The sequence below is a fragment of the Rhineura floridana genome, chromosome 3, assembly GCF_030035675.1.
Source record: "Rhineura floridana isolate rRhiFlo1 chromosome 3, rRhiFlo1.hap2, whole genome shotgun sequence".
In the NCBI taxonomy this organism is placed as follows: domain Eukaryota; kingdom Metazoa; phylum Chordata; class Lepidosauria; order Squamata; family Rhineuridae; genus Rhineura; species Rhineura floridana.
The window spans coordinates 32,828,443-32,844,832 of record NC_084482.1 but is presented as its reverse complement, the minus strand read 5'-3'; the positions used below and the strand labels follow the sequence as shown (position 1 = coordinate 32,844,832).

At 41.8% G+C, this 16,390-nt stretch overlaps 2 protein-coding genes across 2 annotated transcripts; both read left to right on the top strand.

Annotated features, from left to right (window-relative positions):
* Positions 1 to 2,967: 2,967 nt before the first annotated feature.
* Positions 2,968 to 5,140, top strand: LOC133379631 (N6-adenosine-methyltransferase TMT1A-like). The gene is made up of 2 exons (XM_061615285.1): positions 2,968 to 3,530; positions 4,867 to 5,140. The coding sequence occupies exons 1-2, from the start codon at positions 3,030 to 3,032 to the stop codon at positions 5,101 to 5,103; spliced, it is 738 nt and encodes a 245-aa protein (XP_061471269.1). The 5' UTR covers positions 2,968 to 3,029; the 3' UTR covers positions 5,104 to 5,140.
* A 5,267-nt stretch (positions 5,141 to 10,407) lies between these two features.
* LOC133379630 (N6-adenosine-methyltransferase TMT1A-like) lies at positions 10,408 to 15,542 on the top strand. Its single transcript, XM_061615284.1, has 2 exons — positions 10,408 to 11,334; positions 12,258 to 15,542. The coding sequence occupies exons 1-2, from the start codon at positions 10,831 to 10,833 to the stop codon at positions 12,492 to 12,494; spliced, it is 741 nt and encodes a 246-aa protein (XP_061471268.1). The 5' UTR covers positions 10,408 to 10,830; the 3' UTR covers positions 12,495 to 15,542.
* Positions 15,543 to 16,390: the final 848 nt, after the last annotated feature.

Sequence of the window (16,390 nt, the reverse complement as noted above, 5' to 3'; positions counted from 1 at the left end):
CTATAATTGGTTCTGAACCTCTTAGAGCTGTGTAACAATACCAGATTGCTTCCATCCTTATGGATCATGTCACTTAGCATCCTTTCTCCTATGATGGTGCTTCAGCAGAAGGAATGAACTCTCTCTGTAAACAGTGGTTAACTGATCTCAGTGAAAGAACCCAGCATTTGGACCATAATAGTATATGGTTTAGCATAAAAGCAGAACCTTGCTGTATTTTGATCCCTTCCAACAGTTTATCATATTTATTTAGCATTTTTACATAGCGCTTTAGTATGTTCAAAGTGTTTCACTTACATTATCTGAGTAATCCTTAAAACGACTCTCAGTATTACAGTATACAAGTTTACTCTGTATTATTGTTCCCCTATCGTAGATGGAAAGGTTGAGGTTGAAAGATGCTGGCTTACCTAAGATGAGTTCATAGGTGAGATCTGGACTGGAGACTTCCTGGTTTGAGCTCAGCCCCTTAGCCCTTTGGTCTTTAAGTGAGGGCTTAAAAATTACAAGTGAGTTGTAGCCTTGAGCCAGCAAGAGTACCAGAGTGGCAGGAGTGAAGCCACCCTTTGACTCTGGGTGAAATATGCTTATACTTGGAGTTAAATTTTTTTAAAAGGCATACTGGAAGTCAGTAAATTATAACCAAGAGATGCTGCCCTGTTCAGATGGTCACAGGCTGAAATTAGTTTGAACTTATTTTTATTTATTTATTTATTTATTTATTTTATTTTATTTATATCCCGCCCTTCCTCCCAGTAGAAACCCAGGCGGCAACTTAAAGGACCATAAAGAATGAGCAAAACCAGAGCTTGGAAAAGTTACTTTTTTGAACTACAACTCCCATCAGCCCAATCCACTGGCCATGCTGGCTGGGGCTGATGGGAGTTGTAGTTCAAAAAAAGTAACTTTTCCAAGCTCTGAAACTTATGCAGTGCCCATAAGAAAAGATGTGTGATGCATATCGGAGAGAACTGGATAAGGGTTGATCAGGAAAACATAAGCTTGAGTTGATGTGGAGTTCTAATATGCTAGTAATTTTCCAATATACAGTAATTTAAATTAATCCAAGGACCTCAGTTCCATATTAAAAGGAGGCTTCAGCTTTTCTCACAGAAGTTGACTGAGACATTTTTGTATACATCATGAACCATGAAAGCAATACAGCATTTAACCAGAAAGTACTACAGAGTTAGACTGATCATGTCATTAATTAGCCAATTTTTTGTAAAAGAGAGACGGGGTATGAAAGTGAGGAGATGTATAAGGAAAGTTAAAGAACATAATCCAACACAATTAGCTCCACAGTGACATGCTCAGGCATCAAAGAGGATTCCCTGGTTGTTAGCTTTTGGACTGGTCTGCCTGTACCATCAATGAAACCTTCTGCCAGACCGATCAGAGAAGATCTGGGTCTCACTTCCACCTGAAGATTGGAAAACTGGCCACTAGCCACCCACACTGCTGAAGGTGTATGTTAGGTAGCTATCGAGCCCTCATTGTTTGGTAGTTATCCCCTGTTGTAGTTGGCAGCTTTGTGGTTGATACAACCTTGTGGGCAAACTTGTTATATTTGTGGTACTGTGAAATAAACTAAGTTGTGCCTTTTCCTCTTCTGTTGTGGGGGGAAAGGATGTGGAGGCAATGGAAGGTAGGGAAATAGTAAAATGTGCAAACATCCCATCAAGCACTGCCTACAACCATAGATGGGAATCATCAATACAAGTATCAGAGGCAAAACATTTAAAGTGCTTGTGTATGGACAAACAAGTACAAATGTGCACATGGAAAAACTACATATGTGCAACCTGCATGCGTGCTAATTTCCAAGTTTGGACACAACAATCAATTAATAGAAAGGTGGATTTATCAGTACACTTGAAAGTTATGAGTAATGACAGGTGTGTTATCACTAGGGGGAGCAGTCAGCTAACGTTTTAATCCTTTTCACACTTTAAATGCTGTTTTCTCCAAAAGGGATTCTAGGTTGGATCCACCAGTTAGTTGCACTTACACTGAAACAATGGGATTTAAATAACCAATGATTAACTTTTCATATTAATTTCAACATGATCTAAGTGTGTCAACCTTCGTCTGGATCTTTGTATTTCCAATAAAATATGGTAAAATGTGTCCGTACCATTGAGTGACTAAAATCTGTTTTTGTTGTTGATCTGCTTCCCCTCTTCCATTAAAAAAAGTTATTCAAGCTTTAAAGGGGGGGGTAATGTACATTTAAATGAATTAATGTACATACGATGTTTTAAAAATAAAAAACAAAAAGCACCTGTACTGTGAGAAGACAAACTACAGCTGAAAGGAGGGAGGTGGAATACAGTAAGTCCTCATAACCATACATGCAACCCTCACTGCAACCCCGCTACACCCCATATGACAGTGTAGTGCAGTGGTTAGATGAGGGCTCACTAAACTTTTTGGGTCTGTGGACACATTTGGAAACATGAGAAACTGTCATGAGGTGACCACACACCCCACAGTCATAAATGCATCCACCCCATTGCAACCCCCTCACACCCTTCAATTCCATACATGCCCCATTCTGCAGTAAATGCTACACACACACTGTCTGATGCTGAAACACTCCTCATAAACATCCCACTCAAGAGGTTTGCAAAGAGGACAATGGTGATTCTCTTTCAGTATTTAATTTCACACAAACCCTGTCAGGTAGGCCATGTGGAGAGATAGCAATGTATCCTTGAAAGACGCATACCATGTGTTTAACCAATCCAATAGTGAAATCATTAAGAGTATGTGTGTAGAGCGTTTTACTCACAACAGTATATCACTCTAACATGAGAAACCTTGCCAACAATGGGGCCCTGGCCAAGGGCTCTGCCTGGGATACCTTTGACATACAGCAAGCTATTCCTGGCAACCAGCTTCATTTTCATTCGCTGCTTATTTTGGACTGGAAGCAACAGATAAAAACCAGCTCCACCCCTAGACTCTACGACGACTTTCTCTTTCACCCTGGCTTTGTTTTTCGAGGTTTCTGTTCTCTTGTTAACATGGAAGAAAGCTGCCTAGTTGTCTTGCTTAGATTATGTGTCCAGTTCTTTGCTCTACCTGTTTACTTGCTGCGGTATCTAGGTATCTGGGACCCACTTTGCAAGAAGATGTTCCCATATTTTATGGCCGTGGCATCCATTGTTTACAATAAGCTGTCTGCCGAGAAAAAGGAACATTTCAGCAACCTGAAGGACTTTGCGGGCTCCACAGGGGTGCTCACACTATTGGAGATTGGCACAGGAACTGGGTCCAACTTTGAGTTCTACCCAGCAGGATGCAAAATTATATGCACTGATTATAATCCCAACTTTATGAAGTTTATTGACAAGAACCTATCTCAAAATCCACACCTGCAGATGAAGTGCTGCTTCGTGGCCCCAGCTGAAGACTTGCACCAAATACCGGATGCTTCAGTGGATGTGGTGGTTTCCACTCTGGTGCTGTGCTCTGTGAAGAGCACAGAAGGAGTCATGCGAGAAGTTCTACGAGTGCTGAGACCAGTAAGTAGCTCAAGCCATGGGAGCAACAAGGATAATTCATTAATTGCAGTTGTAAGCTAGAAATTCATGGTCTTGGGGGCTGGCCAATTCTCTTCCATTTTTCTCCCTAACTACAGTTAAGAAGAAACAATCCTGCACACCCCTCTGTGTTCTTGAGTGCACCTTAGACAGATTTCAAACATGTCTCTTAAACTGCTCTCGTGCTGTTGGTGTACATTTGTGAAAGCCAGAAATTAAGTTGTAAATATGCTTGTCTCCAGTGTTTAAAAACTGATAGATGGCCATGCAGGAAGCAGGATTTAAAACAGCATTCCAGCCTCCCTGCATTTCTTGTGTCTATTCCCACCCATCATTTTTTCCATAGTATTATACATTTTTGGGAATCTCTAAAAACATTACAGACTCATCCCTTTTGGGAAATATAGTGGGGTGTTTCCACACCTGCAGATTTCCTTGACCTCTTCCTTCTCTGCTCATCAGTGAAACTGACAAGGTCAGGGGAAAATGTTGCTTGGTATTTTCACGTATTTATCTCTAACGTTTTTGATAACAGCAGGTAGCCATAGTTGAGATCTACTTTATTTGTTTAAAGTGGGCTGTGAAGCATTTTAAGGACAACATTATCATAAATAGAAAAGCCTTTCAACTTCTTGTCTAGTTTTAAACAAGATGATTTAAAAATTAATCCATTGTGCAAGAATGTACATAACGTTATTCTTTTGCAGCAGCCATGATCCAAAGTCTACAAAAGGGTATTTACAAACAAGGTTGCTTCTAAAGAAACTGGGACAGGTTTTACTGGGCAAACTGTTTTAACACATGGCCAAACATACTTGATATTATCCTCAAGCCTTCTCTAAACCATTGTGTCTAACCTCTGTGTAAGCTTTGTGCAAGCAAATCAGGATGAAAGCTCAATAAAGAGGTCATTTGGAGGAACCCCCGTCTCTTGCTGAAAAATATAGTGTGGCATATCTATATCACAGACTTAAAAACTAGATTAAGAGTCATTCCGTCTCCCCAGGAAATGTGGTAGGTGTAGTTCTGGGTGATGTTCAGCACATTTGCCAAACTACATTTCCTCTGGTTCTTTGGGGGACACTATGACAGTGAAAATTGCTAAGTATAAAACTACATTCGTAGTGCAGCTGTGCGTGTATAAGAGAGTGTGAAACACCTCTGAATCCATGGCAGAATTCCTGGTAACGGCTGTTCCAGTATAATGCTAACAGCGCTCAGATACCACTGGCACTGATTGTGTAAAGCTAATCCTAAAGGTGCTAATCCAGAGGAGAATAAAAACTTAACATACATGCATCCTATACTATTTTTCCAGGGAGGTGCTTTCTACTTCATGGAACATGTTGCAGGGGCACTTTCCAGTTGGAGCCGCTTCTGGCAGCAAATCTATGATCCAGTTTGGAAGATTCTGTTTGATGGATGCCATTTGACGAGAGAAACCTGGAAAGACTTGGAAAATGCTGGCTTCTCAGAGCTGAAGCTACGGCATATACAAGCCCCTATATACTGTAACCTTGTTAAGCCTCATATTGTAGGATATGCTGTAAAGTAATTAGGTAATAAACTAATAAGCAAGATCTTCAAACATCTATATATGCAAGTGTCTCTGGGTGAGTGTGTATAACTGAAATGTGAGCACAGGACAATCCATCATTATCTCCCCTATGGCCCATAAACCTCTAGCATGAACTGGAACAGGACATTCACATATGTATGTTCTTTTCAATTCCGGATATGTCCTTTTGATTTCCATTTGACTGGCTGTCCATCACCTTCTACCTTCACTTTCCACAATCCAGTTGCTCCCATGCAGATCTGGACATTTTGATTCCACATGGGAAGGGTGTGTGTGCCTCATTCACCAATATGAGGAAGTCTGAATTGCCAGTGCTATTCTCCATGAGAGCATCCAGTCTCCAGGGAGCTTTGAACAACAGCCATTGTTTCTTACCTTAAACAAAAAACTTCAAAAGATGTAGAAGATGGCTGAGAGGCAGGTTTTACTTCAGTTCCTACAGCAGGCATTGTCAGTGTGGTGTTCGTGGGAGCGCATGCACTCACAGAGGCCTTCCCTATATTGGGAGTAAAGCAGGAACACTTGTAACAAGTAACCTGAACCAATGGGGGATGATAGACAAAAAGCCAGCCTATTCTTCCCTTTCTGATTTCTTCTTTAAAGTTAACCACTTGTTTATTTTTCTCAAGCTTTATTTCCTTCCTTCCTTTTTCTCAGTGGTAACTGTTGCCACTAGGACTGGTAGGCGGAAGTCAGGGACTGGAGCCCAAACAGAAGGTAGAGTAAGAGCCAATGAGAGGCAGAGCCAAGTAGTTCTAGTTTTGTCCCAATCCTCCTCTTTCTCCCTGCTGAGATCTGAGGCTAAAGAAGAGGAAGCTGATAGCCAGGGCCACCCCTGGACTGGATGTAAGAAGGCAGGCTGGTGGAAAGTTGGTGGGGCGGTGCCCCATCCGCCCACATAGACCAGCTTCCACTACTTTTTCCTCCTAGTTAGCGTTCGGATGACTCCATAATGGCCACATGTACGCCTGCACTCAGAATGGCTCTGTTTCCCAATAGTAATAAACCTTAAGTTTCTGTATTCTTTCAACCACCAGTCTTACCAGACTACAGTATTCATTTCTATACTCTGCTGCTGTATATATCAAACTCTAGTACCCTGGAGCCCGTCCCCTCTCTGCGCTGAAATTAGGCTTGAAAGCAACATTTTATTGTAGCCAGTAAAATAGGCTGGCGCATGTGTGTGTGTGCGTGCGTGCGTGCCCACAGCAGTTTCTCTATTAATCCACCACCAGTACATGTTATTACCAAAACCTAAAACATGTATTTATTTAATACACTTATATGCTGCTTTTCTGCCCAAGCACTCAATGCGGGTTTATATTTTATTATAGCGGCTTACAATCTGAGAGACATTTTTCAAAAGGAAAAAGGAATGGGGTAGGAAAACCATGCTATCAACTCTTCCATACATTAGTGAAGTTACATAATGGTGAGGTGGAAAGGTCACTACAGGTGACAGTTCTGAGAAGGGAGGAGCCAAATGACAGTTAGTTCCAGGCAGGCTGGTGGAGTGGGCTTACCTGGCAGTGTGGCTTCAGTCCTATACCTGGGAGTAAGCCTCCTTTAACTCACTGGGTCTTACTTTTGAATAACTGCATGGAAGGGTCCATGAGCTTCATTCATGTGGTCCATGGCAGTGACTCTGAGGAACAGACTAGCTGTGTGCTGTGAACCTGGCGATCTGCCCGCAGATGGAACAGGATGGACTGGAAGTGGCAGGAGGAGGACACTCTGCCTTCCTCAGCGGAATAAAACCACAACAGGTGGCAAGACAGGGCAGGTCCTGAATGGGGAAAAGAGGCTGTGGTGTGTCAATCAATACATGGGAAACAGAGAGAGAGAGTGAATGAAATAAAAAACTTCTCAGGTAATTGTGGAAAAGGTAACATGAGTGTTGAGTAGAATCCAAAACTTTGAGAGCAGTTCTCTCTTTCCTACTAGATTGGGGACAGGGCAGAAAAATGTGAATGGTAGTGTTAAGAAAGGGTCATATTTCGATGGGCTTTCAGCAACTACCCACAGTCCTTTTGAGCTCTGCAAAACAACTCTGTGAGAACAGAACACTGAAATCATTTTAGAACACTATCTTCAAATGAATTAGACCATTTTGGCGAATCCATGCCCACCTGCCCCACACCTGATGTCATATATGGTATCAGATGTGAGACAGGTAAAGTTGGTGCTGGGCCAAAAAGGAGTTTGTAGGCACAGCTGATCAGCAGCACCTGACAAGCCTTTGGAAGGTGCTTTGAAGTCCCAACTATCAGCTGCTTGTTGGTGTCCTGGCTCCCAACCAAAGAAGCAGATGCAGGTCTAAAAGACTGGAGTTTTCTTCATGAAGCTTTATTCAGGAAGTCAATACAGGAGCACAGCATCACATTCTAGGCATGAATCTGAATACTGGAACATCTTTCAGGACACCAAACAGTCTAGGCTTATCTCAGGAATAAGGCATGGAAGTGACAGCAGGGAGTTGCTGCAACAGAGCAAAATAGGCAGCACCGCTCTTTTACATCAGAGAGGGGAGAGCCCTGGATTCTACAGGTTAATTCTTCCTCTTTCTAGCTTGTGCCAAAAAGCTGGAACTCTTTCTAAAAGCAGAGAGAAATATGTTGAATTGTAAGCTTCTCTTCCCCAGCCAGCATGGCCTTGGCCAAACGGTTACTGCACATTCTAATAAACTGCTTTTGCTTTCAACTCTCTGAAAAATTCCAGTCAGTTAGTTACAGTCTGTCAGTTCAGAAGCGAAGTTTGGGCTGGATGCCCGTGAGAAATCCTCCTTGTCAATTGTCAGCGAGGGGGGAGTTTGTGGGCTTCCCTTAGCAGAAGCACTAACAGACCTAGTGGACATGAAGCGGCCTGAGGTTTCTGGAAGCATTTTTCCCAGGGTTACCCCAACTCCTTTTTCAATATCTGCAACCCACTCATCTCTCCCCCCCCCATCCTGCCAAGGGGTCTTCATGGGGCCTGTGACAGTTGGGGCTTTAAAGTGCAATGCAGCACTCTCTGCAAGCACAAAGGATCAGCTGATTGTTGGTGCTGGAAGAAAGCCCTGCACAGCCAAAACCCCAATAATTGGGGGGGGGGGGGCTTGAGAAAGCAGCCTGTATTCAAAACACTCTCTCCAGTGCTTTGAATACAAACTCCTTTCTGTGGAAGGAAAAAAACTACTCTAATTAATTTTTCTATTATTAAAATGAGTACAACCATGTGTTTGGTGGGCAGTGAGCAAACTTTTCTGGGTAACTCATGACCATTCTCTCCATTGTGCAATTGACGATGCTATTGTGTTTCATTGCAGTATGAAATCAAAGATTAAATTTTTAAAAGGTGGTATTACACATTAAGAGGCAAACACAGGGTAGTGTCCCAACTAGTACTTGCAAGGAGGGGTGGGGAGGGGCTGAGGGCTTAGCCATTCCCTTGCCTGCAAATTGTTATTGTTGTTAATTACATTTGTATACCGCCCCATAGCCGAAGCTCTCTGGGTGGTTTACAACAATTAAAAACATTAAAAACAGATATACAAATGTAAAAACACTTTAAAAAACAATTTAAATTCATCTCCTCAGATGTTACACCCTAGATGTTTTCCCATCAAGTGGGCTCCAATACTAGAAATAAGGCCAGTTAGGAAAAAGGTGATGGGGGGGGGGGGAAGGGCAGGATAGTGCTAACAGCGGGAGAAAATTAGTGTGCACAGGATGGGTTAAGCACAGGCACACCCTGGTTTTTTCCTCCAAATTCCATCTGCCTCCTTTCAGTTAAATAAACAACCTTTTGATTTGTAGCTTCAGCTTGATTCTTTGACCAAAAAGGTGGATAGGCATTTGGTAGCTTCCATTATGTGAAAATGCTTGAAGAGGTTCAAGTTGAAACTAAAGGATGTTCACCACATGTATTATACTGCCTGCAAACATGTATTCAACAATAATATAATCACTGCACTTGTAAGCCCAGATCTGCCAAGGTACACTCATCCCATATCACTGACTTTTATTATTTATTTAATTTATATCCCACCCTTCTTCCCAGTAGGAGCCCAGGGCAGCAACAAAAACACTAAAAACACTTTAAAATATCATAAAAACATACTTTAAAATATATTAAAACAAAATATCTTTAAAAACATATTTTTAAAAAAGATTTAAAAACATCTTTAAAAGCAATTCCAACACAGATGCTAACAGCTAGTGAGAACATATAAAACCAATTCTAGCCCGCTTGTATTGGCTGCCTGTATGTTTCCAAGCTCGATTCAAAGTGCAGGTTTTAACCTATAAAGCTTTACATGGCTTGGGACCACAATACCTGATGGAACACCTCTCCCGACACGAACCCACTCATACACTATGCTCAACATAAAAGGCCCTCCTCCGGGTGCCTACTCCAAGGGAAGCTCGGAGGATGGCAACAAAGGAGAGGGCTTTTCAGTGGTGGTCCCCAAATTATGGAATGATGTGCTTGAGGAGGTGCGCCTGGCGCCAACACTGTTATCTTTTCAGCGCCAGGTCAAGACTTTCCTCTTCTCCCAGGCATTTTAGCATGTGTTTTTAAATTGTTTTTTTTAAGTGTTTTTAAATTTGTATATTTGTTTTTTAATGTTTTTAATTATTGTAAACCGCCCAGAGAGCTTCGGCTATGGGGCGGTATAGAAATGTAATTAATAATAATAATAATAACATGTCAGATGAGCTGTGTGAACTGGCAGTTGTGTTGGTTGGCACATGTAACCTGGCCTAGCATGGGAACACAGAGGGACCTTTACCTTCAGCTGATTCATCTATGGACTAAACCTTACAGCTCTAGTTTTTTGTAAACTCTTCTAAAAGATAATAGACCAACTGCACTATAATAAAGAAACACATACTCCACAAGAAACAAAATTGTGCATTAACATAATAAATGCATATATTTAAAAGATCATCATGCGGATGCGTGCTATTATGAGATATATGTATTAGCTATTTTTGTACATTACACACACACACACACACAATATGCAGGACAAAAGAGACACTTGCATGATTTCAGTGTATATTTTTGATAGGTCATATCCCTGTATCTTAGATTCTCATAATATGGGTAAGACCAAGAAGAATAAAAAAATGCCATGAATGATTTTAGGCTGTATAATTATTGAAGCTAGATTTTCCCTGAAAAGTTATTTGATCCTGAAACCACATTTCCCAACCTGCTTGACTACATAATGACCCTTAATGACCACAGCTGTAGATGGATGGGGAAAGAATTTCTTTCTGGTTATTCCCCCCACCCCAGCTCATAAGGCCTTCTCAAGTCGCCCCCCTCCCCCGTGTGCGTATGCGACAAAGCAGGGAAATCTGAGCAGGCTGTAAAAAATTTTAAAAGCCGCTTTGGGAAGGCAATTTTCTTCTTCCAGACGGCAGAGAAGAAAGAGTTACGCAGCTTGTCCCGCCCATCCTTCTTCCCTTCGGGCAGATTGGTTCTCGTAAAAAACAACAACGCTGAGGAGGGATCAGGGAAGTCAGCATAACTTGTAGCCTGAGAAAAGACGGTAAATCGAGTAAATACTGTTAGAACTCTCCCACTGCAAGCCCGTTTGGAGGTCTGTACTGGAAGTAAGCGATGGGCGAAAGAAATCCAATCACTTCATAACTTTTCAAAGACAGGCTGTATAGCCCCTTTACAGGGGCTAACTTGGCTTCGAAGGGGTCGAAAATGGCAAAGGCGCTGGTTTTCTTCCTCCGTCTCTGTTTCCAGCTGCTAGCCCTGCCCATATACGTGTTGTCGTTATTGGGCATATGGGGGCCTTTCTGCAAGAAGGTATTCTTTCCCGCCTTCCTGGAGAAGTTCACGGTCAGTTACAATCGGAAAACGTTACGGCAGAAACAAGAGCTGTTCGGCAACTTGTTGGCGTTTGCAGGCCTCTCGGGGGAACTGAGACTACTGGAGATAGGCACGGGTACTGGCTCCAACTTCCAGTTTTTCCCGGGAAACTGTAAAGTAATCTGCACGGATCCCAATCCCCACTTTCAGCGGAGTCTAGCCAAAAGCATAGCCCAGAACCAGCATCTTCGGTTCGACAACTTCTTAGTGACCCCAGCAGAGGATTTGCACCAGGTGGCCGATTCCTCTGTGGATGTCGTCGTTTCCACTTTGGTCCTCTGCTCAGTGCGAAGCGTGAAAGGGGCTTTGAGCGAAGTCTACAGGGTACTCAAGCCTGTACGTATTTGAGGGAAGAGGGGCGGGTTGGGGCACCAGAAGGGTCATGGGTGGGTAGAAATGTTGTATTAGAGAAACTAGCAAAGGGGTGCCGTAGGTAGCTGTATGTGACTGCGCCATTGCAGGCACACATAGGGAATGAGCTCCGTTGAGCTAAACGGGACTTTGCTTCTCAATAATATGCCTAGGACTGCGGTGCAATTTCTTGTATCCAGAGCAATGAGGTGCTTATTCCGCAATAATTTTGTCTTTAAGGGGCCTAAAGACTTTCTGATGTTTCAACTAGGGATCTGAACCGTTGTTTAGAATAAATAGATGTACTTCGCTCACACTTGACTCCTTGGCGCTGCTGCTACCTTGCCATGATCCTTAGTCCTCCTGGCTTCTCAAGACCTCTGCTTCTTCACTCCCCAGGATATAATCCCAGTAGACTCTTAGTAAGATTTTTACCCCAGACCAACAGGCCTTCCATTCTTCGCACAAATGCTGTACTCGCTAACTCCACATCCCTCAGTATTGAGACAGCAGCCATTCCCTATATGAAATTATAGCAGTTCAGTGTTTGCAGTTGCCGTTGGCTTGTGTGTCAATGAATATGTTCCGGGTCTGATATATATTCTGAAGATTTGTGTCCTGCCTTTTGACTGAATGACCCTCAAGGCAGTTTACAATATATTGTAATAACATACCCACACAAAAACCAGGAGCCCTTAAGTCCTCTGGCCACTGGGTCTTTTGGAAGTTCCACCGATATTAATGCAAGTGACAACCAAATTACAAGTAGGTCAGTGAATGTTTCGGGAACATAAATATCTGGTGAACACAATTTTAAGGCACTGAAAATATATTATATTCTGCACAAAACATCCTAGGCCCTGATTTCTTGAAATGCTATTTTTCAAATGGTCTCTTGCTTTCCTTAGGGTGGAGCTTTTTATTTCTTGGAACATGTGGCTGCAGATCGTTCAAGCTGGGAATACTTTTGGCAGCAAGTTTACTTCCCAACATGGAAACTTCTATTTGATGGATGTTGCTTAACAAGAGAGATCTGGACCGATCTTGACAAAGCAAATTTCTCAGATGTAAAGCTGCAACGTATATATGTCCCTTTACACTGGACACCCATTCAGCCACATATCATTGGTTATGCTGTAAAATAATTCTCAATGTACCAATGCAGTCCAGTCATCTGAATGTTTACTGAGAGGTTCCACTGAGTTAAAAGAGAATTACTCCCAAGTCAGATGGCAAGAGTATGTTCATTTACTTAGGAGTAACCTCCCTGAAATCAGTGAAATTTTATTTCTGAGTAAATATGCTTAGGATTGCATTTTTAAAGATAATTTTTCAAGAAAGGAGGTTACTTCTTTGAAAGGAATGTAGTTACAGAATGAAATACAGAGCATGCTGGAAAAAACCTTAGAGCACATTAAGTCATAGCTCACTTAAATCAACTAAATCAATTAAAGCAGTACTAACATCACTTTAAATAGCTGATTCACAAGTTAAGAACTGTAAAGGCTTCTGCATGCTTTTTTAAGCTATAAATATGTAAACATACCTCTGCATAGCATTGCTAACTAGCTCCCCAAAAAGAAATCAGCCTGGGCAGCTTGTGTGATTGTAAGAGGTTTGATCTGCAGAAATCAGCAGGTAAAGATTTCCTGACACGGAACTGAACATTTTCTGAGTGGGGACTATGGATCCTCCAAAGAATTGTCAGTATTTGCATCAAACAATTCCTAGGATTCTTTGCGGTGGGGCATGGTGGCATGGCAGTTTAACTGGTAAGGAGAGGGATCATAGCTCAATGGCAGAGCACGTTTTGTGTGGAGATCCCAGGTTCAATCCTTAGCACCTCATTAGGACCTGATGGAAGGTGATGTGAAAAATTTCTTGTCCAAGAACCTCCATCAGTGTAGTGAACACTAGAATAGACAAAAGTCTGATACTATAAAAGATAGCTGCCTATGTTGATATGAAACTGAAGTATGTTTGTAATGTAGCTATTACCATCTGCAATGTTTTGCCAATGAAATTGCTAGTAAAAGGGGTTTGTAGAGGAGACAGTTCAAAAGCTGGCAACTCTGTTCCTACGGTACTTTTAACATGCCTGTAGGACTACCATATTCTTTATGTTAAATATGCATTTAAACCAGCATTTCCCAAAGTGGTCGATATTAAACCACCTGGGGTCAATGAGACTGTGCACAGGAGTAATAAAGACCTGGGGTGGAAAAGAAGTTTTTGATGTATAGTGCAAAAAAACTTTAATTTGGAACTATGAGCCTCAGAAATAAAGGGCATGTACATATACAAAGTGCACCTCTCTTGACAATGAAAAAGTCTGTATTCAATAAGATTTCCATAATACAACAGTATTCCTGGTGTTTTTACATTTTATGATTTCTAGTAATGGCGACTGTTAATATTTATTGACTTTATTTCATTTGGGGTCATTGACAACTTTGTAAGCTCATCAAGGGGTCAATAAACTCAGATGCTGAGGAAACACTGATTTAAAAACTCTACAGACTAATACTGAAAATGTTCAACAACTTGATGAACCAGCCCATAAGTATTACGGGCAGTCCATTCTTAACAGACCTAGCAAGATGGCCTCCATCACAGCTTTCAGCACTACTGCATCTCCACAGCACCCATTTCCTGACATGGAGTGTGATCTATTCTTCTTGCTGGCCTCTTCCTCTCAGAAGGCCGGGCTGCTAGTTATCAAAATATTAGAAATACATTAAAGCTGTAATCCTAAACACTTATTTGGAGATAAGACCCATTTATGATTCTCTCTACCCAGCAAACATGCCTGGCCTGCTCCTAAGCCTTTAATATAACTCTGAGCTGTAAAAATGATCATTACTATGATAAAAAGATGGGCAGAACAAATGATTCTGTATACCCAGTTACTGTTTTGTTATTTGTTTATTGAAAATTTAAATACAAAAAGTATTTGCTGCAAATCAAAGAACTGGTAAAGCAAAAAGGGTTGTTTCATGCAAGTTAAATGTGTGTTGCATGCCGAAGGTCCCAGGTTCAATCCCTGGCATCTCTGGGTAGGGTGGGAAAGCCTCCTGTCTGAAACCCTGGAGAGCCACTGTCAGTGTGTCAACAATGAGCTAGATGAACCGATGGTCCATCTCAGTGTAAGGCAGTCGGAACAGTAGAGGAAGAGAGAGGACTATTAAATTACTAATCCTTGGCCTAGTATTTCCTATGGCTATTGTCCAAGCCAGGCAATTGTTGAAGAGAACCAGGAAGATACAAGAGAAACATCAGGCTGGTCGGTGAGCTCCAGCTACCCTGTACCCTCAAAGATATAAAAAAAACACCTGCCCCTGTGTCTCAGCCAGCTGCCAGATCCAGAAAGGATGTGTTGCTGGACTACAGCTTCCATCATCAGTGGCCATGCTGGCCAGGACTAGTGGGATTTGGAAGCCCACATCATTCTAGAGAGCCACAGGTTAGCCACTCCTGCCCTAAATGGCTTAGGACCAATATTATTTATTAGACTTATATCCCATCCTCCTTCCCAGCAAGAGCTCAGGGCTGCAAACAAAACACTAAAAACATTCTAAAACATACTAAATATATTTACAGACACTCTCTACCAGTATGAAATTGCCCATCCACTGAGATGGGTTAGTGATGCCATTCTGTGCATTCTACCACTTTCTAATATATGGTTAGCAAAAAAGCGTCAAGGGGCCTTTTCTGCTGCAGTGTTTTACCTATTCAAAATTTATACCCCATCTTTCCTCAGTTGAGCTCAAGGTGGCTAGCAACAAAGTAAACAAGCAACCTTACCTGAGAAATGTGGTTGTCTCCTATTTTACTAGTATTCCACCACTGGCCAAAGATTCTGTTTCAGCAAGCCTTTTCTCTATCACTGCATGAATTTTATTGGCACGCTATGGTTTCAGTGTTAAATTTGATGCTTCAGGGCTTTATCCAGTGCTAAATCCTACTCCAAGTAGATCTGCTGAAGGTTAATAAACCTGACTAACTTACATTCATTGATTTCAGTGAGTCTACTCTGAATAGGACTTAGTTGAATACAACCCATTTATATCTTGCTGTATTGTTTTATGTTTAATTTCCTTGGTTTTGTTTTATTGTTTATTATTGATATGTGCCACTGAGTGTTTCTCTGACAGTAAAGGGGGACTAGAAATCCTCAAATAAATATATAAAGGGTTCTTTCTCATTCTTGTTCCAGGCTGTTCTTCCTAGCTCAACATGTTACAAAGTATGAGACTAACCTCAGTGGGGAAAAGTACACAAGGAAAACTAAAGAATGGGAAATTGTAATTGTGAAATTCCATTCTGGTATACAAGCAAGGGAGCAGGCAGAAAAAGTTAAAAGCCTCTGAAAATGTCAATATATATATGTAGTTGTCCTTCGACTAATAAGGTGAAAAGGAGGTGAGGGCTCCAGATGAGTCACCAAACTCAAAACTAAGCCTGATTACAAGTACAGTAGGCGTTCCGCTAATGCGGCAGCTTTCCTCCCCTCTTTAAAAGCCGCTTTTGCAGCATTTTCGCACGACGCGCCCCATTAAAGTAAATGGGGTTCCGCCTTACGGCTATTTCCGCTTTATGGCGGGGGTCCGGAACGGAATCCGCCGTATAAGCAGGGCCCTACTGTAAGCATGCCTGGTGCTGCAGCCATAATAGTTGTGTAAAAGAAGGAATTTGAGCAAGTGCACATCTTTTCAGGCCTGCAGGACAAGCGTCACTCGTCAAAATTCTCTCTTCAACACATGATGAAAAGGTCAGAGCCCTGCCTTCTTTTACATACCCCCCCAAGTTTTCCAATATGCTTTCCTGCATTTACTGGACATATTTTGCATACATGAAAACTTGAAAGGAAATGGGTGGTGGGAGAGATTCAATAAAGTTGTTGATAAAGAATTTAAAAATACGAGAAAAAAATTCCTGAATGGGAAGATACAGAAATGTTATTTTAAAGTACCTCTAAAAAACCCCATCTATCTTCCTCCATGGTGAAGAGTGGTAAGCAGCGGTAACGCAGCCAAAG

Excerpts from the sequence above, each read along its gene's own strand:
- LOC133379631 (XM_061615285.1), top strand. The coding sequence starts at position 3,030 with ATGGAAGAAAGCTGCCTAGTTGTCTTGCTTAGATTATGTGTCCAGTTC. Across the intron at positions 3,531-4,866 it reads TTCTACGAGTGCTGAGACCA|GGAGGTGCTTTCTACTTCAT; the intron begins GTAAGTAGCTCA and ends CTATTTTTCCAG.
- LOC133379630 (XM_061615284.1), top strand. The coding sequence starts at position 10,831 with ATGGCAAAGGCGCTGGTTTTCTTCCTCCGTCTCTGTTTCCAGCTGCTA. Across the intron at positions 11,335-12,257 it reads TCTACAGGGTACTCAAGCCT|GGTGGAGCTTTTTATTTCTT; the intron begins GTACGTATTTGA and ends TGCTTTCCTTAG.